The 22,849-nt window shown below is 48.9% G+C and overlaps 1 protein-coding gene across 3 annotated transcripts in view; it reads left to right on the forward strand.

Annotated features, from left to right (window-relative positions):
- Nucleotides 1-3,016: 3,016 nt before the first annotated feature.
- The window catches only part of MATN2 (matrilin 2), a 125,139-nt gene continuing 105,306 nt past the window's right edge, over nucleotides 3,017-22,849 (forward strand). For 2 of the 3 annotated variants that reach the window (XM_045861397.1, XM_045861400.1), the window contains exons 1-2: nucleotides 3,017-3,235; nucleotides 15,751-15,918. In XM_045861397.1, the coding sequence (XP_045717353.1) occupies nucleotides 15,777-15,918 (142 nt within the window). In that variant the 5' untranslated portion in view covers nucleotides 3,017-3,235; nucleotides 15,751-15,776. The remainder of the gene's footprint in view (nucleotides 3,236-15,750; nucleotides 15,919-22,849) is intronic. The other variant, XM_045861398.1, reaches the window with a different exon arrangement.

Genomic DNA, 22,849 nt, shown 5'->3' on the forward strand with positions numbered 1-22,849 from the left:
TATTGCCACATACAGCAGGTCCACCCTGCACTTCACAAGCGAGAACTAGTCTCCAAGGAGACAGGTGGTGTTGCAGCCTTGTCAATATCCAAGAAAACAAGTCAGATACCCACTCATTCTTGCCTGTGCCTTATGGCTCTTCACCGCATCCTGTTATCTCGTTTTAAATGGCAACCTCATCGACCTGATTCCACAAACACCACAAGGCTATAATGCCAGGTTAGAGCCACAGCAGCCCAGTCCCGTCCACAGCATGGCATAGGGCAATATCTGGGAACAAACAGGCCTGGTGCCTGCCCTCAGGAGCAAATGGTCCAAGTTGAAGATCACATGTAAACATTTGTGTCTTTTAAATGTTACTGTTTTCCTGAACAAATTTTTGACTTGCTATAGTTTTTCCCAGATCACATTCACCCTGTCTTTCCAAGGTGGGAAGATGTTTGTTTAGACATTATTTCACCTAAGACAATGGTGCCACCAGCCAGCCTGTCCCCAGGGGGACCCATGGAGCTAGCCATCCCTGTTGATGGACCACCCAGTAGGAGCAAGGCCCCAGCTAGGAGAGTACCCCACCCCGGGCAGGAACGGAAACCCAGCCACTGTCTTGGAATGCTCTCCTCCCAACCACATATCTCCAGGGCCAAATAGTTGGCGGCAAACGGCAGACGTCTCCTCTCCCAGGTGAGACACCCTGCCCTTCTACTTGAGTGGGGGGAGCAGGAGGAGCTCCAACCGTTTACACAGGACTAGCCCGTCATCAGTCACCTAGAGAAACAGTGCAGTTGGCCTTACAATTTCACGTTTCCCCTCCCTTACTCAGTGTACGACTTATTATAGGCTATGGGTCTGTGAGCCCACTTGTCTGCCCTTTGCTTTCCTTATACTCTGGTCCACTTACTGTTTGATAGTCTCATTTCAACCTGCCCTCTAGGGAAGCAAAACACAACAAAAGTTCTATTGTTCACAAGGAACAAATGAATGCTTATGTCAAAAGTCTATATTTGCGGCTACTTGTGAGTCTGAGGCCTGGGTCAAATGACTCCTCCACCCCGCCCCCCCATCAAACCTTATACCACAATGGACCCCACGTTGAGATACAGAACCGAGAGTGGAACCCAGTACAGCTACCAAGGTGTAATTAGTTTGAGCAGCTATTACTTCCAACTAACTCCTGAACTCTCAAATACCTCACACCCTAATTCTTATCTGCTTGCTTGAGTGCCCCCATGAGAACAAAAACTCTGAATTTCACTCTTCTTCTGAGTAAGGTCCTCTGTACATGTAGCTGGGGGCAGGGTGTCCGTCAGAAAAGGCAGAGCTGGCTTTCCCTAGCAGCCCTTATTCTCATTCTCGTGCATTCACTCTGAAGGTAATCGGGAAATTAAGGCATGGTTTTTTTCTGACTTGATATTTCAGAATGTCGAACTCACCTTTGCTCCCTTTCCTTCTGGCAGACCTGAAGATCTTTTCACAAGGTAACACGGCTCACTGACCTAAGTGGGCCCCAGGAGTGCTTCACACAGAGATTTTCTATTCTGAGGGATTCCGACAGAACTCCCTGGGGGAAGAACCATCTTGGCTGGCATACACCAGACTCCCTGGAATCAGTTACTAAATTACAATTCCTTAAAATCTGGAAGGATTTCAGAACTGCTATTGTTTTCCTGGTAAATGGCTGGATCACACTGGTGTCTTGGAGGAAGGCAACACATTTTAAATGTAAATTTCCAGAAACTGTAACTCAACTTCCCCAGCTCCTCCGGGATTTTCACTGGCCCAGACTCAGAAATTATTTTCATCTGTGGGATCCAAGACTTCAGAGACCAAACATTTCCTGAAGACCTTCCACTGCTTTCCGACCTTTACCTACCTCCTCCCAAAGAAATACAAAGAAACTTCTGATCAGCACACACAACCAGGAGTGCCCAGTGGGCCTAAGGTGCAAGGTAAGGGAATGTGAATTCAAGATTTGTTCTTGGCATTATGGTAGCTGATGGAAGGCATCAAGGGGGGTAGCTAACACCCCTTGTTTTAACAGGTAATTTCAGTTGCCCACTTAGGGAGCTTTTCTGAAGAATTGATTTTGTATATGGTGTGGGGTTGTTGTTGTTGTTGTTTTTTTTTTCCTATTCCAGAAACCACCAATGAACAAATAGGAGTTGATGGTTGGAGGAAGAGCAGCCAAGAACACTTAAAGTGTCAGCCTGGCACATTCAGAGGTTTTGAAATCCATTAACTCAGTTCTGCTGCCTCTCCCCCATAGCTTGTTAAAACCTGAGCTGGAGGCGTGGGGTTATTGGTTTGGGGAGAGGATTTGGGTGCCCTTATTAGGAGGTGTCCTGGCCTATTGTGCCGAGCTCAGTCACCCCGTGTTCTCCCACTTCAAAAAACTGCACATATTTTCGCTCGTACTTTCAAAAGTCTTGTCTGAACTAGACTTTTTCCGCTCCTTTAGGGTAGGAACTTTGCTTCCTTTCCATCCTGGCATCCTTACTCCCTCGTTCTTGAGCCTGTCCTTGCCAGTGGACTCTCTGTTAAGATGACTGGTGGGGTATTCTGGGCACTGCCAAGAGAGGTCCTGCCACTTGTCACCAATTATTCCAATTCTCGTCGCTTTTTTCTCTGTCATCGTCACCGACCGATGCCTCCTGCCAATCGTGACCCCAAGTTCAGGACATAGGACCTCTGGAGTGCCTCCCTCCCTTCCCCCTGGAGATGCTCTCCTCCCACACCCGTCCACCAAGCCACCAAAGCTCCCTGCAGTTCTGAGCCTGCGGCGCCCGACCCCTGGAGTCCGATGCCCACCTGGGCTTGCATACGGGCCCGAGCAGAGCGGAGCCAGGTGGCAGCAAGCAGGGCACACGGCCAGGGTGCCCAGCTCTCGGGGCTGCCCGCGAGGTGGAGCGGCCCTCGCGGCCGCTCCCTCTCCGCGCCTTTCCCATCGCCAAAGAGGACACCCCTCCTTCCGCCCGCCGCGGCGCCGCCCCACCGCCGCCCGCCCGCGCTGGCCCGGAGCCTCCCAGGCAGCCAGCGAGCGAGGGGAGCGCTCGGGGATGGGACTTGGAGGAGGCGGCCAAGGAGGATACAGCAGCGGCGGCGCGGGCTTTTTGCTCGGCTCCCACGAGCGGTCCCCGAGGACAGCCGCGGCTCTCGACGCGGCTCGGAGGCCCACGAGGAAGACCCAGGTGGCTGCGTCGCCGTCTCGCGTTCCAGCCGCCGGCGGCGGCTGCTGCAGGTGAGCAGGGCGCGCTGTCCCCGGGACTGTGCGCGGCCTCGCTGCTCCGGGGCGCAGACGCGCGGACCGACCGACTTACTGACAGACAGGGAGCGCTGGGCTGACCGACGCCCGCGGGTGCTGTACCCCCTCCTCCCCTCTCGCCCTGCAGCTCCGCGCGGCCCCGAGCGCCAGGCGTCCCTTCTCCGCCCATTGCTCTGACCCCTGGGGACAGACCGCGACAGGGAGTGCCGCGCTGCCCCTACCCCTCGCCGGCAGAAGTCAAACCACCCGGGTCCAGCGAGTTGGGCGCGCTCCCTGCGCGTGGCGCACCGCACAGCAGCCACCTCGCCGTGCCCCGTGGGGGCGCTGTGCCCCGGCGCGGGGGTGCCCAGACCTGGTCTCCCCGGACCGGACCGAGGAAAGGGAGACTCGTAGAGCGGGCAAGCCTGGTTGATGCCCCCTCACCCCGAAGCCCCCCAGCATGGTCTGCTGGGTCACCTAGATTTTGTTCTTTGGTTTTCTATGGCAGCTTCAGCTCCAGCTTCCCTGCACTGTGGACAAAGGAAAGAAAGGAGAGGGCATTTTATGGTAGTTGCTAGAAACCCCGAGGATAGTTTGGGGAGAGGACAGAAACGTGGAGACTCTCCCAGTAAGGTCTCCAGGACTGAAGGCACAGAAGCTAGCTGCTCGGGAACACGTACTCCCACCCCGAACGTTTGACCCAGTTCCCAGCTGTCATAAATCAGGGAGCCAGATGCGTCTGCACCAAGTGCATTTAATCGGCTGTGAGACAGCCGGGAAACAACCAAGAGACTGCAGGGGACTGGGGTCAAGAGCAGGGACGCTGAGGATGGCCTGCCTAGATTGCCTAGGTTAGTAACTTTGGAGTTACCTAACTGTTCTATGCTTCAGTTTCCTCATCTGTTTAGTGTGATAATACCCATGATGCTTCGAGGATTATTCAAGTCCTTAGTAGAGTAGTCCCAGGTGCATCCTAAGGTTAGGTGCTGAGTTCTATCACCACCTGTCTTTCCAGAAAAAGCTAGTGGGTTCCTTTGGGCCGACACCTCCTTCCCAACTCAGGAAGAGAGCCTCTCCATGGGTACACGAAGGCAGCAGATGTTCCACGTGTATTTAACTGGAGTTCTCCATTGAGGAGTCCACTATTGCACAGTTCTTTCAGTCTGCTTTCAAGGTGACAAGATCATAAAACCACGTCACAATACCCAGATGGGTTTATGGTCTGGAAAGTTTCCTCTCGGCTGCCGAAGCTTGGTTCCTTACATTTAATCCCCTGTGGAGAAAGCAGAGACCTGTGGCTCTTCACCTTCTGTTTCCCGATCTTTTTATACTTTTATTTGACCAATAGAGTTCAGTCTCAGGCCCCCAAGTTGCCAGGCCTCTCCTTTCTCTAAAGCAGAGTTCCTTGCTTCTAGGGCCCACACCTAGGCAAACTGGAGCCACCGAAGCCTGAGCTCCCTCCCTGGAGGTGCCATCGTCCACCTCTGACAGACCCTCAGGCGGCTGTCATGCCTGAGGCCTAGCAAACAACCTGTATCTCTGTCAGCAAGAGGTAGTTGAAGGGAGGCCCAAGATGAGGAAAAGGAAATAGACTGTTGCTTTTTGAAAGACAGAATAAGGAATTCATTGAAGGTTCTAGAAATAAATGCCACTGGTACCTAGCGGGACCAGCTCTGTACTGGTGTCTAAGTGAAGGCAGGGGCTGAGGCCAGGGTGGGGAGGGAGAAAGGGCTCCGTAGACACAGGCTCAGGTCTCAGGACAAGCAGACTGAGCAGCTGGCCTATGTGAGGTGTCGGGCACAAAGCTGGGCAGGCAGTGAGACAGGCCGCAGAGGGTTCCACGGTGAGCGGTTGGGTTTAAGACCTGTCAAGTGGGCCAGAGAGTCTCTCAGTGCTTTCCCTGGGACATGGTGTGGAACACACGTGCCCTTGACAGAACCCTTCCCTGGGACTCCCCATTCTTAGGAAAGCCCAGGACTCCCCTGTTTCATGTGCACGTGGGGATGATTCCAGAGCCTGAGGGGAAGCAGGGGGCTGGAGTGCCAAGTGGAGAGTGGAGCATGTCATCACGGTTGCTAGTAAACAGCACCAGGGAGGGCCTTCCAAGGGAGCAGTTGCCACTTGGAGCTCCAGACGTGAGATCATTTTTGAATCCTACCATGTGGCTCGCTCAGCAGACAGCCAGCAGTGCCTTACCCAGCAGGACCCTGAAGGGGGATCAGAGAGAAAGACAGGGCTGGGCTCCATCCCAGCAGCCGGAGCTGCTGTCACCGATAGGTGGTAATGATGATGGCAATGGTGAGAGATAGTCAGGGTACAACCTGGAACACGCTGGTCGTGGTCCTGAAGGACCTGGGTTCCAGTCTCGACCCTGCCAGTCACACCACCTGTAAGGATTTTGAAAAGTTACTTAACCTCTCTGCGCCTCAGTTTTCTCATCTGTAAATGGGGAACAGGATTGCTGGGAGAATTAAATTAGTTAACACACATGAAGTGCTTAGTACCTGGCTCAGAGTATGTGCTCAGTATTTATTAGCTGTTCGTATTATTATCTGAGCCTCGGTTCTATCATCCACGGAATGGGCACGATGCTCTCTATGTCATAGGACTATTGTGAGGGTTAAATGAGGTAGTGTGAGTTAACCCACCCGTGTGTAGAATGTAGTGTGAGCTGGCTGAAATGGAAACTTTTACCAGAACATCTGCACGTAAAGTCAGCGGCTGAGCAGGGAGAGCAGCTAGCACCTTTGGAAAGTTCTTCAAAGCGTGTTGTCAGAGGAACCTTGATCTGCCGTCGGAGAGTGCGGCTCACTCCCCATTGGAATCCCCCACTGATATTTTAGGTATTAGTTTCCTGTGGCTGCTATAACAAATTACCATAATCTTAGTGCCTGAAACAACACAAAGTTATTCTCTTCCAGCTCCAGAAGTCAGAAGTCTGAAACAGCTCTTTCTGTGCTAAAATGAAGTTGTCAGCAAGGCGGCGTTCCTTCTGGGGGCTCGATGGAAAAATCTGTTTCCTTGCCCTTCCTGGCTTCTAAAAATCACCTATGCTTGTTGGTTCCTAGCCTCTTTTTTCATCTTCAAAACATAGCAACTTCCAATTTCCTTCTTCTCCTCTCCTTTTCTCCTCTCTTCCTCCTCCTCCTTCCTCTCTCTCCTCTCCCTTGCCCCTTCTCCCTCTTATAAAGACCCATGTGATTATATTGGGCCCACTTGGATAATCTAGCCTAATTTCTCCATCTCAAGATCATAGCTGCAAAGTCCCTTTTGCCACATAAAGTCACATATTTGCCCGCCCATTGTCTCAGTTGTCATAACTCAGTCAAATCAGCAAAGAGCAAGGAACATTGCATGGAGCTACTGGGCTGGAATCAAGGGTTAATGATTGTGTGTGTTTGTGTGTGTGTTGGCGGGGATGAGGTTAGCATTGTAACACAGGGCCAGACTACGGGGCTTGAACTGATAAGCTAAGGGATCTAGATATTTACTCTAATGGTACGTGGAGGTCACTGGCAGTTTTTGTGTAGGAGCACGAGAAACATGGTATTGTGTTGGGAAGATTGAATTCGGTGCTAGTGCTGAATGGATTCAATAGGGGAGATTTAGAAATAGTCTGTTAATTAGGATTGTATTCAGTTTCCAGTTGCAGAAAACAATGGAAGTGGCAGAGGCGTCATGAAAGAAGCTTATTTCTGTTTTGCATTCCAGAAGTCTGAAGGCAGTGAGTCCGCAGGGAGAGTGGGGTCGTGGGTGTCGCCCACGTTCGGGCGAAAACAGTAAAGAGGAAGACCTGGGCTTGGCCATGGCAGCTGTCTGGTGCAGAATTAGGGCCAGTTTGATTCAACACTTACTGATCCTTTGTTGCTCAATAGATGTGTTCGTTCAAGCTTTATCTGTTTTCTAAAGCTTTATTTACAAAATGCAGCACCCAGTATGTGGAGGATACAGGCGGACAAGGTGTGGTCCCAAGGAACAGCTCACAGTCTAGGCAGGGAGATAGACAGGATAGCAAGGAAAAGAAACCAAGCACTAGAGCAGGTAAGAAACCCATTGTCAGGGGTGCGTAGGAAGTCAGTCATCTCTGGGAAAACTGGGAAACATTTTAGAGAATGGGCGACATGAGCTGAGCCTTGAGAAAGGAAGACAGCTTGGATGAATGTAGAAGGCAGACCTTCCAGGCCAAGAGACCAGCAAGGGGGAAGGCACCCAGCTGTGATAAGAACCTGACTTCTTCAGGCATGTCTGGGGGTGGGGTCAGGGCTACGTGTGGGACTGCCCCCGTTGGAGAGGAGGGCAGTGGTCAGTCACGGAAGGCCTTGAACATTAACATTATGCTGTAAGGCCACACAGAGAAGAGACTGGACCAGGAGTCAAAGGACCCGAGGCAGGAAGAGCAGTTCTGAAGCTCTTTGAAGAACCCGGGGGAGAAATGGAGGGACAGAGCATTGCTGCAGTGGTGGCCACAGCAAGGAGGGCTGGACGGGGCAGCCACGTAGAGGAGTGAAGGCCAGGGCTTGTCCACTCATGAATGCGATGGTGATGTGAGGGAAGTTTCCAGTCTGGGTGGCTCAGTAGCTGAAGTTGCCTTAGTGGTGAAAGGACTTGAGTGCAAGAAGATGACTTTGTATCTGGAAAGGCTGAGCGGGCAGGCAAGCCTTTACTCCACCCAGTAGGGTGAAGAGCACAGGCAGGCAGCGTCAGACAGCATCAGAGAGAACAGCAGCCTAACCTTTAGAGCCTCCTGAACACCACGGCCTCCAGGCCTAGCAGAGTGGGGTTCCCATGCACCAGCCATGCGGGGATAGAGACTCTGGCATTAGGTGGGAGCCAGGAGGTGTGGTCTCTGGGGTGGCTGCAGCTCCAGGACCATTACTCTGTGAGCACGGAGGGTAGTCAGTGTGCTGGCCTGGGGTGCAGGTGGAGCGGCCTTGGAGGGACAAAACTAATGAGTCTGATGTCTAAGAACTTTCAAAATTGGGGGAAGGTGATTTGAAATCCCCCCGCTCTTTTTTTTAAACAAGTCAGCTGACTTCCTGAGAGATGGCAGGGGTCAAATCTTGGCTTTGTCACCTAACTAGCTCCGAGGCCTTGGCCACTGTCCTTCCATCTGTGAATCTTAGTGTTCGGCCCATAAATTTGGGAACTCATCCACCTCACAGGATGACTGTAGGGGCCAAATGAGCTGAAAATATACCAAATGCCTAGATTGTTGCCTGGCTCATAGTAGACACTTAAAAAATATCAGCGTCCTCCCCGCTTTCCCGTCTTGTCCCGAGGCAAGCCTTACCACCCTGGAGGATGTCAGTCCAACCTTCCTCAGGGATGTGCTGGCCTGTGGCTGGTTCACATTGAGAAACACTGCTTCCAGGCCACAGCTGCTGTTCTGGGCTGACACATAAAGCCCAGAGAGTGGAGTTACTTCAGTGAGGTCACACAGCATGTTGAAACAGAGCCAGGCCTGTCCATCCAAGGTCCACAGCACATAGTGTTGGTGCTGGTGGGAATCCACTTTCCTGTCGCTTTACTTGGGCCAGTGATGCCTAGAAGAACCCAGAGCTAAGAGGGCAGAACAATCTCCTGCTCTCTCTTCCCCTACCCTCTCGGCAAAGCTAAATGAAAAGATGCATTGTCACAGGCAGGGGCAAAAGAGAAATTGCTAAAACAAAAGTCAAAGCTGTTGTATTTTTTTAAAAAATATATTCTCTCCATGCCCCCAGATGCTTTTTATGGAACCTGTTCAGCTTGAATTAACCTCTTTCTCAGCACAGCGGTTCTTCTCATATGCTCATGGATGAAAAGAACTGTTTCTCGAACATCATTCCGTTTTCCAGTTAGAATTGGCTCCTGTTCCTCAGGATGCTGTCAGTTGTAAGTGCTGAACTGGGAAACCATTATTAACATGGGCTACATGCACTGACTTATTTTTTTCTTGTTTCACTGCTATTGTGTGTGTGTTTTAAAAACCTATCTCGTCTGATATTAATATTGCTATACTGGTTTAATGTTGACATGTATTCAGTGTCTTTGTCCCCAATCCTTTTGTTTTATCTATCTATCTATCTATCTATTTTTAATCCTTGCCTGAGGATATGCTTCTTATTGATTTTCAAGGGAGAGGAAGGGTGGGAGAGAAAGAGCGAAAAACATCGATGTGAGGAAGAAACATTAAGCCCATATGTGTCTCGACCAGGGATTGAACCTGCAACAACCCTTTGGTGTATGGGATGTTGTTCCAACCAACTGAGCCACCCGGCCAGGGCTGTTTAGTTTCTTTTAAGCAGCTTTTTTGAAATATAATTGACATGCAGCAAAATTCAGACGAATGCATAGAGCCATGGAATCATGATGTAGACATTTCTGCCGCCCTCCCCAAGTTCCCTCGTGCCCTTTGCAGCTCATTCCCTTTCTGCAGCCCCAGTCTCTGGGGCCACTGACCTGCTGTCTGCCACACAGCGTCACCCTTTGTCAGATGTCATAGTCAGTGAGTATGTGATCTTTTTGTGTCTGGCTGCTTTCACCCAGCACAAAGATTCATCCAGTCCATCATTCCTTTAACTGCTGACTAGTAGTATTGTATTCCATTGTATGGACGTACCACCATTTATTTATTCATCCATCCATATATGGACATTTGAGTTGGTGCCAGTCTGTAGCTTCCACAATGGAAACTTCTAGGAGCATCTGAGTCCAAGTCCTTGTGTGGACGTGTTTTCATATCTTTTGGGTCTCTGGTAGGGGGATGAAACCTCCCAGCTTCCCCACACGGAGGCATTACCTGGGATGCAGGACTTTCACTGTCAAAGCCCAGGCAGTTCTGGGCAAACCAGGACAGTCGGTCACCCTCTGCTGTGTTGTTTGGCAAGTGTACATTTGATTTTCTAGTAACTGCCAAATTGTTTGCCAAAGTGACTGTGACATTTTGCATTCTTACCAGCAGTGCGTGGGGTTCTGGTTTCTTCACAGTTCTTTGTCAACTCTTGGTTATATCAGCCCTTTTAATGCAGCTATTCTAATGGCATCTCATTTTGATTATAATATGCATTTTTTGATGACCAAGAATGTTGACCACCTTATGTGCTTTGTCAGCTGAATATTTTCTTTGAAGATATGACTATTCAAATATTTCTCACATTTTCAGTTTGGTTTTTATTGTCTTTGTCTTTCTGAATCATAAGAGTGGACACAGTCTGGATAGAAGTCATATATCAAATATATGTTTTGCAAATATTTTCTGCCAGCCTGTGACTCATCATGCCATGGCATTATGAAAAGGGAAAGTTTTAAATACTTTCAGGTACTAAAATGTATTTTTTGAATTATGGATTTGTATGTCATCATTTTAGTATAATAGTCCTAAGTAAGCATAAAAGCTAATGCACATTAAATGTCTTAATATGAAAAAAATAACCATTGTTAATTTATCAGTTGATTTGATTGCAATGTGATGATAACAATAGTAACAAAACAACAGGCAGCTAATGCTTACTGAGCACTTGCTGTGTGCCAGGCAGTGATTACATGCTTTACTTGTATGGACTGATTTCATCCGTTCGACAACCAGGTCTGTTTATTATCTCCTGTTTGGCATGAGGAAACTGAGGCACAGAGAGGGTGGGCAGTCTGCTCAGGGTTAGACAGCTAGACGTGTTTAGTTTTATTTATTTTACTGTTTTTAAAGATTTTTTTAAATTTATTTTTCCTAGTTGACATACAGTATCATGTTAGTTTCCTGCATGTGTAGTTGGGGTTATGTTGCACTCTGTGCGCTCCACCTGCCCTCAGTGCCTTTGGTTCATCAACGGTGACTCGAAAATGCCAACACTGCTCGAAATCCACAGTAAACCCAAACCACGGGAAATAGTATTTGGTTTTTCTGAAAATGCTAATTACCTACCACATCACGTTCTAAGCATTTGGATTTAAGTGCAAATGTGCCAGGATGGAGGTGGGCCTTGAGAGCATGTTGTATACATTTTGAAATAAATGAACACGGCCTTTGTACAGTGGTCACCCCCTATCTGAGGGGCACATGTTCCAAGACCCCCAGTGGGTGTCTGAACCCATGGATAGCACTGAACCCTATATACAGTACGTCTGTTTCCTGTACTTATGCACCTTGTCACTTAGAGGAAGCACTTCGCAGTTTGTCTTTGCTGTACACAGATTGCCAGCATCCCTACCCTTGTGCTTTGTTTGCAAGTGAAATAAGTGCTACGTGAACACAAGCCCTGTGCCACACCTCAGACAGTCGTCTGGTCACCCAGACGGCTACCGAGTGACCAACTGATGGGGAGCACACACAGTGAGGAGATGCTGGGCAAAGGGGTGACTCCCGACCCCGCTGGGGCTGAGTGGGAAGGCCTGTGATGCCATCACACTGCTCAGACCCGCATGACAATTGAAATTTAGAAATTGTTCATTTCTGGGATTTTCTTTTTTCTTTTTTTTTAAATTTTTAAAAGATTTTTTTTAAAGATTTTATTTATTTATTTTTAGAGTGGGAAGGGAGGGAGAAAGAGAGAGAGAGAGAAACATCAATGTGCAGTTGCTGGGGGCTGTGGTCTGCAACCCAGGCATGTGCCCTGACTGGGAATCGAACCTGTGACACTTTGGTTCACAGCCCACGCTCAATCCACTGAGCTACGCCAGCCAGGACCATTTCTGGGATTTTCCATTAAATATTTTTGGGCTGCAGTTGACTGTAGGTAACCGAAACTGCTGAAAGCAAAACTGCAGATCCGGGAGGACTACTGTATTTGCTCATTTCAGAGGAAGGAGAACAGCATTAAAATAATAAGCAACATGTAAGTGATGAAACACATGTAGAGTAAGTATCAAGGAAACTTGAAAGTAGGTTTAAAATAAGAGAAAGTTTTTAAAGAATGACTGAAACACATAAACTGTGATTGAAAAATTAGAATAATAATACCAGACAAAGAGGCAAAAATTTAAGTTTTCTTCCTTTTCTCAGACAGAATCTCACAGTTAAAGCTATGAAAAGGGACCAGTTCAATCAGTAGTTTAATTTGTTTAAAAAGGGGGCAGTAGCTATCTGTGATAAGCCAGCGTGCTCTGGAGCCTTACCCCACTGTCAGCCACACAACCTCGTTCAAGTTACTTAACTCCACAGAGTTACTGTGCGAATTAAATGACTTAATACCTTTAAAGCACTTGGCTGAGTGCCTGGCATATAGTAATCCCTGAATAAACACTGGCTATTTTAATATATTTTTAATGCATGGTGAAAATGGAACTACCTCAGTACAGCAAGTGTGAAAAACCGTGGACTCTGAGGTCCAAATGCTGGAGTTTCAATTCCTGAAAGTGTAACCAGAAAAGACACCGGCATTCGGGCTGCCTGTCACTACCAAATCCAATAAGCAATGACAGCAATTGAATCTTTCATGGGCGCTTTATTCAGATGGCCAGCGATCCGAGAAGATGGAGGGTTCATACCCTAACAAAACAGCTTCCCTTCTCTTTCCTCCAGATCTTTTATAAGGGGGTAGGGGAGGACAAACAAGGTGCGGTGAGGGCTTTGAGATTCAGAAGCTGCAACATTCCTGTCCTGGGCAGTTAGCTGTTCCCAAGGGGGAGGGGTGGTCGTCTGCACTCTCCCTGGAACAAAAGTTCAGATGTCCCCAGGTGGTAATTTTCTATCAGTGCCCCAGGAGCTCAGCTGTTTCTCCCAGGAGCCAGGATGGGCCTTATCTGTAGTTTCTGAAACAAAAGCTTAATATACACATTACTTGCTAGACTTACAACTTTTTACCTTAAGCTAAAATTTTGCAAGTCTTGAGTCCCCCATCAAAAGCAGTTTGCTGAACAAGCAGTTCACTTAATTATCAAGTATCGCCATTTAAGCTCCGGAAATGGCCTTTGCCCTGGCTCTGCCCTCCTCCCGCTTCTGAAGTTGACTCAGCAATGGCTTTTCATGAATGGACTTTTGGTGATTTGACCAGCAGACAATTGAATTTTCTGCTAATCAGTGAACTGGCAAATTGGCCCACTTACCCTGGGTTGGAATCTCTACTTTGTCACTTATTACAGCTGTGTGACCTTGGTCAAATTATGAAATTTCTCTGAGCCTCAGTTTCCTCATCTCTAAAAAGCAGAAATCGTAACTCTGGTTTCTGTGAGATAGGGGTAGGATTAAATGAAGTCCCTGGGTGAGATTGCCAAGAACAAGAAAAGGACTTAGTGGAGACTTGATGTGCAAATGATACTACTTAAAAGTTGTTCCTCCTTAAATATTTCCTCCTCTACACCTAATTTGCATCAATTAATAAATTGCTCTGACACCCATGATCTTCACTGATTATGGAAGATTTCTCTGTGGGGTTTTGTCCCCAGGCAGAATAGCCTTGACGTCATTCACCGAGTACCTTTCTTAGCCCACATGACGCACTGAGACTGGCCATCGTGGGAGAACCTGGATCTGACTGTGTCACTTCTCTGTTTAGAACCCTTCCTCCAAAGCCTTCATGCACACCCAGCATCTGGTTTGATCCTATGCTTCTCTTGGCCCCTAGCCCCTGTGCTAGCTTGGTTGTCCCCACCTCCCCAGGTGTGACAGGGACTGTTCTGCATGCTATAGTGACATGTACTAACTCACTCCATTAACTAATATTATCTCATATTCCCATAGGGCTTGGGAAGGTTAAATAGCTTATCCAAGGTCAGACACATGAAGTGTCGGAACCAAGACTCAAAGCCATACAGTCTGGTGTCAGGGTCTAAGCCCTTCACCACTGCATCATGCTACCTCTGAGTAGATGTGTGTGGGCGGCTGGGGGGCTAACTATGTGGTGCTACTGTCACAGGTGGGCACAGGTAACCAGGTTCGTAGTGATCAGGATGAAGAATTGAACCGAACACCGAGTTTATAGCAGAGAACATGGGAGCAGGCCAACTCCAAGCAGAGATTGACCTCATGGGTTGGAGGGCTCTATTCTTATAGGGCGGGTCCTTCCTGGCTAGTTTTGGTGGGCTTCTACTGTGCGTGTACAAGTAGTTGTATTACTTTAAAGCTACTGCGCATGTGGTCTCCCATGACTTTCTCTGATTGGCCACCAGGGAAGAGGGTCCCACAATGCTACCGAATTGATCCCCATTTCTCTTGGGGTCCCCCTGTACTAGGTTCACCTTTCCCTTTGCCAGAGAATTATAGCTCTCCATGTTAGAGACTGGTGAAAAGGATAGGAGCTATTTATTCAAGTTATACAGACTTCAGAGTAATGACTTAATGTCTTCATCAAAATCCCAAAGTACCTTAAAACACCCAAAAACACTCACAGTCCTTCCCCCCTTTGCCCAGTCTGGGGTACTGTATCTCAGGGAAAGAAATAGAAGTCCATGGCTCAGGCAGCCCCTGGTTCTTCTCAGTAATCCGTGCTTGGCTGGTAGGCTTTCCTCGGTTCCCAGCACCATCAGCTGTGTTGCCAGGATCTCCAGCTAAAGCCATGTGGTGGTTCTCTGCTAAAGCCACGTTGTGATTCTTCTCATGGCTGGGGAGTGGGGGCTCTGGCCAAAGCCACGTGGTTCTCCTCACTGCCACAGCCGCGTGGTCCTCTCTTTAATGGCTGTCGAGTCCGGGTTTAAATATCCTCCAGCTTTACTGGGCTGCCATCATGAGTCTGCGCAGGGGCGGCCCCATGTTGTGGAGCCAGTCATCTCCAAGTTCTCAGGCAGGCGCTGTATCTAGGGGGAGTTGCCTCCAGTTACATCTTGGGGGGAAGTTCCTTCCATCCCCTGGCTCAGAGCATGGCCACAGCTATTTAACATATCTATGCAACCAGTTAAAGGTTGCAGATATGATAAATGACCATGCTAGAGGTTAGCTGCAAAGCTGTTGCCATGCAAAACAGCTCTCAATGGCCCTGCTCCATGTGTCCCTTCCCCCAACTCACACCTGTGGTGGAGGGTGAGGACATCCTATATATCTTTCTAATATTTCCTGGACACCTTGGGTTCTGGACCCCATTACAAATCCTTCTTTTGGGGGCTCCCTGGCTGTACCCTCCTGCACTACCTTTATGTCACCTACATGTGAATTTCTTGGGAAATTTATGTATATTAAATGTATAATTGTGCTATTCACTGTTGTTAGACTGAAGGAATATTATTACTTGGAATCTTCAGATGCGGTTTTTCCTTTTCCAAATCCAAGATGTAGAAAGTGCCTGTGAGTAATTGGTAATAAACTTAATTGAGAAGAAACTTCAGGATGGATATTTCCCCCCTAAAGTTTTCTATTCAGTCTTATAATGACCAAAGTGATGAAAAATCCCAACTATGCACGCTCTGCTCAGAGTAACCAAGAACCTACCAATTGTGGTCGGTTACCTGAGTTCTTAAGGATCACTCACACAAATGGCATTTTAATTACAAGTGGCATGTGTGAAACGTGAGAAGACCGGGCGGGCGGAGGGCGGCAGTCTGCAGCACCTAGAGTTCAGGGAGACCCAGACGGCTCACCCTGCCCCCTTCCCCTGTTGTGTTTGTCACAGCGTTGCCCCTCTTCCTCTTCCTGAAGATGGAAAAGATGCTGGTGGGCTGCCTCCTGCTGATTCTCGGACAGACCCTCCTCCTCCCTGCCGAGGCCAGGGAGCGGCCACCCTCGAGGTCCACCTCCAGAGGCAGACAGGCTCGGACCCACCCCCAGACGGCCCTCCTGGGTGAGTGATGCAGGCACCGCCTACAGACGCAGGCCGGAATGGGTGGTTTAGGGCGGATCTCCAGGGCAGGGGTTGGACATCAACTGCCGAAGCTCCCCTGTCCCTGGGTTCCCTGGTGGGTGTGCTGGGGGAGAGGGGACCTCGCCGGCAATGAGCACATCCTGAGTTGAGGAAGTGGTTGTACACAGCCTTTCAAAACAATATGAAATCTCTTTTATTTACAAGTCTCCCATTTAATTGGATGAATCTTCTCTCATGTGCAAGGGCAAGATTTTCCATCTGGAAAGGTCGTTGCTGGAATTCTCTGGACAAGCGTATTATGGAAATTTTTTACGGTGTTTGTCCAGCTAATCTGTGTTAATAATGCTCCCCAGCCTGGCAGCATGGGAAGCAAGCAGGGAGTTTGTGGAAGGCGGGAGCGGGCATAGAAACAGGTGGGGGCCTCGGGAGCTGCATCAGGATGCCAGGAGTGCAAAAGGCCAGGGGGCTTTGACTCTGATTCAGTGAACACGTTTTTCTCCAGGTGACTTTTTCCCTTTCTCCAAGAGAAAGGAAAAGCCATGAAACCACAGAGTATAGATACATTGTCCAGGTTGCAAATGTGGACTCTGGTAAGCCTAGCATGTGGGGGGAATAGGAAGGTCGGCCATTGGAAGGGAGCGAGTCCTGGCGATGCTACCGACCAGATGTGTACACTTAGGCAGTGTGATCTCTTTGAGGTTCAGTTTGCTCATCCGTAAAATGGGAATGTTAATGCCATCCTTGGAATATTTTTGTGAGGAGAAATGAGGTAATATCTGTAAACTGTAGCTATGCAGCGGATGATAGCTTTACCACGACTCTCATTCTGTGGAGTCATTTTCTGAAACTGTGTTACATTTGCACGTTGTTGGCCGGTCTCTAGAGTCTACAAAGGCCACTAAGAAAACGAACTGCCCAGTGGCCTGGTAGCCCCAGCATGCAAAGTGACAGAGACCAAAGGGACCCAAAGAGCCCTGTTTTAAGAAGCCCGATCTTTACTGATGTTAAGCTAAACAATGACCCCGTGTTCCTGGCCCTTCCGTGTCTTCAGTCTCCTGAGCATCCCCGTTTCCGTGCTGATGTAAACCTGAGACTCCTCAGCTGCGAAAAGGACTGGGGAATTTTCAGTATGCTGATTAAAGGGTTTTTTAAAACAAATTTCAAGATGATAAACATGTATAAATATACCGAGAGAACTGGAAATGCTTGATTTCCAGATAAACAGCAGCAATTGCATAGTTGGGTTTCTGATGGGGCTGCTTTCAGGATGAGCAATCATATGCTTAGCCAGAAAAGCACATTCCTTCTCTTGGCTCAGAATGAATGAATGAATGAATCAGTCAATCAGTCAATCTCTCTTTGTTGCATGTGCATGCACATACACACACACCGCTCCTGGACCTCCCCCAGTGGGCAGCACTCACTGCCCTCCTTGGCCCTAAGCTCAGGCTCCGAAGTGGAAGCCCCTGTCTTCTGAGGTAAGAGATAGCAGCTGTTTTGCCAAAGGCATGAACCCCACATCCAGTATTGCCTCCTGGTTCTTATTTTGCCAGAGAATGTTCCAGGGACAGAGAGTAGGGTGGAACATGGCACATGTCCCACCCCAGGCAGTGGCAAATGGCCACTCCCCGATGTGCTGGAGGGCTGCTTGACTTACGAACATGGCAGAGTGAGTGACAATCCTGGAACTGGAAGGCAGACACCGCAACATTGGCCTCGACGCTCAAGAGCAATCTGCTTTCGGTCTGTCTTCGACAGGGAGTGGAGGCAGGGAAGCCGTGCTCTCTGTAGTTGCTGCCCGGAGTTTGAACAACCTTCTGTTCATTTTTAGAATATGGTATCTTGTGTTTCCTGGGTGTTCGCTGTTCTCGGCCTCTTGTTCTCTGTGCTCAGAGCATCTCTCCGGCCACGGGGCACTTCTCCTGGGCCTGTACTTGTGATGTCCGGCGGCATAAAACATTTCACTAGTCACTTCATTGCAAAGGTGTCTCTGAAAGTTTAACAGGGTAGAAACAGAGTTGTTTCTTAGATTACTTTTGTTTGAATTTTCCGATGTTTTTAGAAAGTTTATCAATGATTTCTTAATTCAGGTCCGAGTCCCAGTAACAACTTGAGTCAATTAAAAAAATGTAGCGCATTCCTCTGCCTCTGCTGTGAATGACCGCAGGCTGCTCGGGCGGCAGCCTGGGACCCAGGGCCGCGGGGGCTGGTCTCTTGCTTCACTCTTTTACCTGCAGTTTCTGCGTGTGCCAGACACGGGGGCTTTGAGGACAGCAGCCGCCCCCAGCAAGCGCCCATGTAGTGGGGGAGACAGGCGTTTTTAAAAATCGTTAACTTGGTCCAGCCTGTGCACAGCAGGACGGGCAGGTGAAGTGTCTGTCCGCCCTGCCTGCCGTAGGCTCGGTGTGAGCCGTGGTTCTCGGACTTTCGGTCTCAGAGCTTGTTACACTGAAGGATTACCGAGGGTCCCCAAGGGCTTTCGCTGAGGTGGCTTAGGGTCAGATCGATCAAGAGTTACTGGGTCAGAAACAGACACAGAAATTTTAAAAGTATTAATTAATGGGCTTAAAAATAACAAGAATAAACCCATAACACATTTTATAACAGAAATAAGACACTCTTCTAAAAAAACGGTATTTTCTAAACTTGAAAGTTAATGAGAAGAACAGCACTGTTCTTCGCTGCTGCGTGCGTGCTGAGCGTCTGGCGGCACGGAGGCCGGCTGGGTTCTCGCTCCTCAGCCGTCCCGTGGGGCGGGAGGTGCTGCTTTGGTTGGACTCCATGAAGAAAACACGGCCCCACACAGATGCGTAGTCAGAAGGAAGAGGAGCATTGTAATATTTTTTCATGTAATTATGGGTATTCTTGTTTGATAGACACTAAAACTTGACCAATGGTATAGTTTCCTAAAGGTTAGTTGCAACATGAAATCTAAAACCACATCATTAAAATTTGGGTACTGTATGCACTCATTAGAGAATGAGAGTAAAAAAAGGCAAATTAGCACTATTATGAAAATAATTCTGACTTCATGGACCCTCTGAAGGGGTCTCAGGGACCCCCGGCCCACTTTGAAATGGCTGGTGTAGGGGAGAGTTCCTGGTGAAGACGGCGGCAAGGTGGAGCCTCGAGGAGGCAGGAGAGGAGCGAGGACCGAGCGTGGAGCGTGGAGGCAGGGCCTGGTCTTGCCTGTAGGGCGCCCGCCGGGTCTCTAAGGCAGGCGGTCTGAGCCGGAGACCAGCCTGGAGGTGGCAGGCACCGGATCACTTAGGACCTCGGGGTTCCCATGAAGAGTTTGGGCTTCATTCTGCAGGGCTGGGAGCCCCTGGCTGACTTCGAACAGGCAACAGTGTTGGTCACTGCTCATTCCCTTCCCGCCCACTGCGCCTTCTGGACAGCTTCAGCCTTCCTGGGCTCTGGCCAAGGCCAGAGAGATCCTACACTCCCAGGCCACCGGGAGAACGCACGAGCACTTTCTCCAGCCCAGGTTCTTTCTAGGCAACCACGCTGGCACTGGAGTTGGAGCAGCAGGGTGTGCTCTATCCAGAGCGTAAGCTCTGGGAAGTCTTCAGTCTCTTCCCCTCTGCACACATCCCCGATCCTTTCTCAGTGGCATAGGCCCCCTCCCAAACTCCTCCCTCAGCCCCCTCCAGGGGGAGCTCACTGGTAACCATGCTGCTCCCCCATCCCATTAATTACTGCCTGCTTTATTGTGCACATTTTTCTCTTTATTATAACACTGCCATATGGGGAGGGGTAGTGGACCTGTTGCCAGGGCAACCAGGGAGAGCATATCAGCCTTTTTGAAACCTTAACCCTCCTTGCCCAAACTCCCACTGTATTCTTGACTCCCCCATGGTCTTGTTGACATGCACGTTCTAAATTTACCAGCCTAGCTCATTTGATTTCTACTAACCAACCTTGAGATATTTTCCTTTCCCTATAACAGAGTCCCCTTCTGATCAAAAGCACCCACACAGGATTCATGTTTGTGTTGTAAGACAGTACTTTGTGACAAAATGACAGTAGATTCAAGAAGCAGGAGTTGGAGATTTTTAAAGGAGGCTGGCTTCATGGTGCACTCAGGGGATGATGGGAGCTGAATCCCCGCTGCTAGGAAAAGCCCAGAGCTGTTGGGGGTGGCGGTTAATCCGGAGGCCACAGAATTAGTGAAATTTCTTTGTAACAGTTAATTTACAACTTAAAAATAAAGCTAATGAAGACAATCTGAGAACTCACTGTTTATAGCCCCAAGTTCAGTTCCTTGGAAGTCACAGTACTTGATGAGGCCCGTATTTCCATTTTTGCACACGTCTCTCACTAATCCTGGCATCAAATTATGAGTAAAAACAGAGAGTGTTTTTTAGTACAAGGAGGGGAAACCTCCCAAATTAGTGGTGTGACCAAAGGAGTTGCCTGGCCTCCAGAATTAAGTGCAAGAATGTCCTGCTCTCCGTTGCCAATGGACGATTTTGCCAACAGATTGATAATGATGAACTGTTTCAAGCACTGGCTGCTAGAAAATGAATTTTCAAACAATCCCCTAATTGACATTTGTCAGCACCCTAAGGGAGGGAGGAAGTCATCAGAGTTTCTAGCTCACAAAGGATTGACCTGTTGAGGCCACCAGTCTTATTTGCCCTGAAGCCACTTTGCCCTCTTCCCTGAGCTTTCCCAGTGCCCTCTTCCTTCCACCTGGAATACTTATCCATGGTCAAGGCCTATTATCAGCCAAGGCCAGGTCAAAGGCCACCTCCTTCTGTAACCAGTCCTTTTGGGCCAGGGACCCAAAACAAGGTCCTCCTGCCCAGTGCCGCCAACAGAACAAGGCTGAGTTCTATAAAGCGGGCCAGAAACTTTATTCTTTGATCAGGGAACAGGGAAGGGCGAGTGCATGCTCTAACAGCACCTTCTCCCCATTGGGAAGGAACCTTCTGTATTTATAGGCTGTGGTGTGGAGTGGTTCAATCCTGTCTCGCGTGCATGCTTATTCTTCTGTTGCACTCGGCGCTTTTCCACACAGCTTTTTCTGCACCCGTCACCCCATCACCACCTTGGTCTGCCCTCGGCCCTCCTCATTTTGCAGTGGGGAATCCCTTTCAGCCTGTAAGGAGGCATAGTTCATGTCATAGTTTAGGTATTGAGAAAAGTTAGGGTCTTTTGCATGATAGCCTGGTGACACTTCCTCTCCCTGCCAGGCAGGACCCTCCCAGCACCAGCCCCACACAGCGTGGGTCCTCTACTAAAGTGTCAGCTGTGCCTGCCTTACATTCTGAGGGGGAGTAGTGGCATGGACCCAAGAGGGATTCCTATTCTAGTCATTTCTGTACTCGCCTCATTTTCACCACTACACTGCAAACCCTTGAAGACAGAGGGACCAAGTGTGTGATTTCTCACAGCACCTGTGGAGGGTTCTCTCCTTTACTGAGCCCTGATGTGAGGAGGGACATGCTAGCTTACTAGTCCATGCGAAGGAGACAAACTCTGCAAGGTGGTTCTTGGTTTATCCCATTTTCAGCTAGGAAGCTGAGGCTCAGAGAGATTAAGCGGTTTGGCAAAGTTGTCAAGTCTTCTGCCAACTGTCAACTGATGGTAACCGCTGCCAATTCAACACCAGCAGGAACCCCCAATTTGGAATGCAGTGAAGAAACTTGATTCAGTGCAAACAGCTCAATTGTGATACAGCTGTGAGAACAGGACAGCTGCAGAATAGCTCAGTAGTACTAAGGCTCAATTATGAAGCAGTGCAGCTGTGGAACAGCATGGCTGTGAGGTGGCCCTGGGTTGAGGTGGCCCCTGCTTTTCTCTGGTCTGCACCCCCTGCTCTTGTCTATTCCATTCTGCCCTAGCACCAGTCTACTCTGCTCTGCTCCTGTACCAGTCTTCAGTGTTTCATCTTTGCTCTTTCAGCTCCTGCTGGAGAAATGTAGTCTTTGGAAAAAGAAAATGCATTCTCTGAGCCAGAGGGGAGCTGACTTACATAGACAGAAGTCCCTGCCCCTGATCCCTGATTGGTCTATCCTCATGCAAATGAGTACTCCAAATCCTCAAAGGTTGATTGGTCCAAAAGGCACTGTCCCGATTGGTCAGAATGGAGCTATTCTGATTGATAAAGATGCTCATGGACTGGGTGCAGGGTCGGGGGGTGGGGGGGGACATAGCTGCATAGCTCTGATTGGACAGAGAAAGCCTCCATCCTATTTGATACAGGGTTCTAGGAAACCTTTATGAGGGCTGTCTCAGACAGCAGACAGTTCAGTGCAGGAGGCAGACACAGCTCAATACCAGCTTCTCCCTTAAGTGTGGTTTGCATGACAGCCCGCTGTGTAGAAATGACTGCTAGGCTCTGTTTTATAAATTTGAGCCCACTTAGCCATCAGAAGCCCCTCATCATAAGTATCTTCTTTCTCAAGGTCCAGAAAACCTAGAAAGAAAAGGCTCTACCCCCATTCCACCCTCCTCCACCGCCCTCCCCCCCACCCTCACCCCCACCCCCAGTTTGGGAAAGGGGAAAGAATGCAAGTGTTAGGGGCAGATGTGCCTCTGAGCCAAGAAAAAAGGGACCTCACACTAGAGCCTACTGACTTCAGACTTTGACTGCTCCTGGCTCAGGAGTCGTGAGCAGACCATGAAATGTTCATTTGTGTTTGGAGGTTTTGCCCTGAATTTGGAGGTTATACTGTGGTCCCCAGACCTCGAGGCCAGTCTTTGGTCCTGCCCACAGCAAAAACTCAGTGTGTGTTGAACAAGTGAGTGAATGATTAATTTGCATGATTTGTTACAGAACAGCCAGTGGGATTCTACTGCTCGCTGCCAACAGGCAAACTCCAGAGTCAGAGGTTTGGTGAAAAAGGAAAGAGGTCGTTTATTTAAAGGCTATACAGTCTTAGAATAATGGCAGTTTCTGCCT

The sequence above is a fragment of the Phyllostomus hastatus genome, unplaced genomic scaffold (assembly GCF_019186645.2).
Source record: "Phyllostomus hastatus isolate PE091 unplaced genomic scaffold, TTU_PhHast_1.1 phas_scaffold_21, whole genome shotgun sequence".
In the NCBI taxonomy this organism is placed as follows: Eukaryota; Metazoa; Chordata; class Mammalia; order Chiroptera; family Phyllostomidae; genus Phyllostomus; species Phyllostomus hastatus.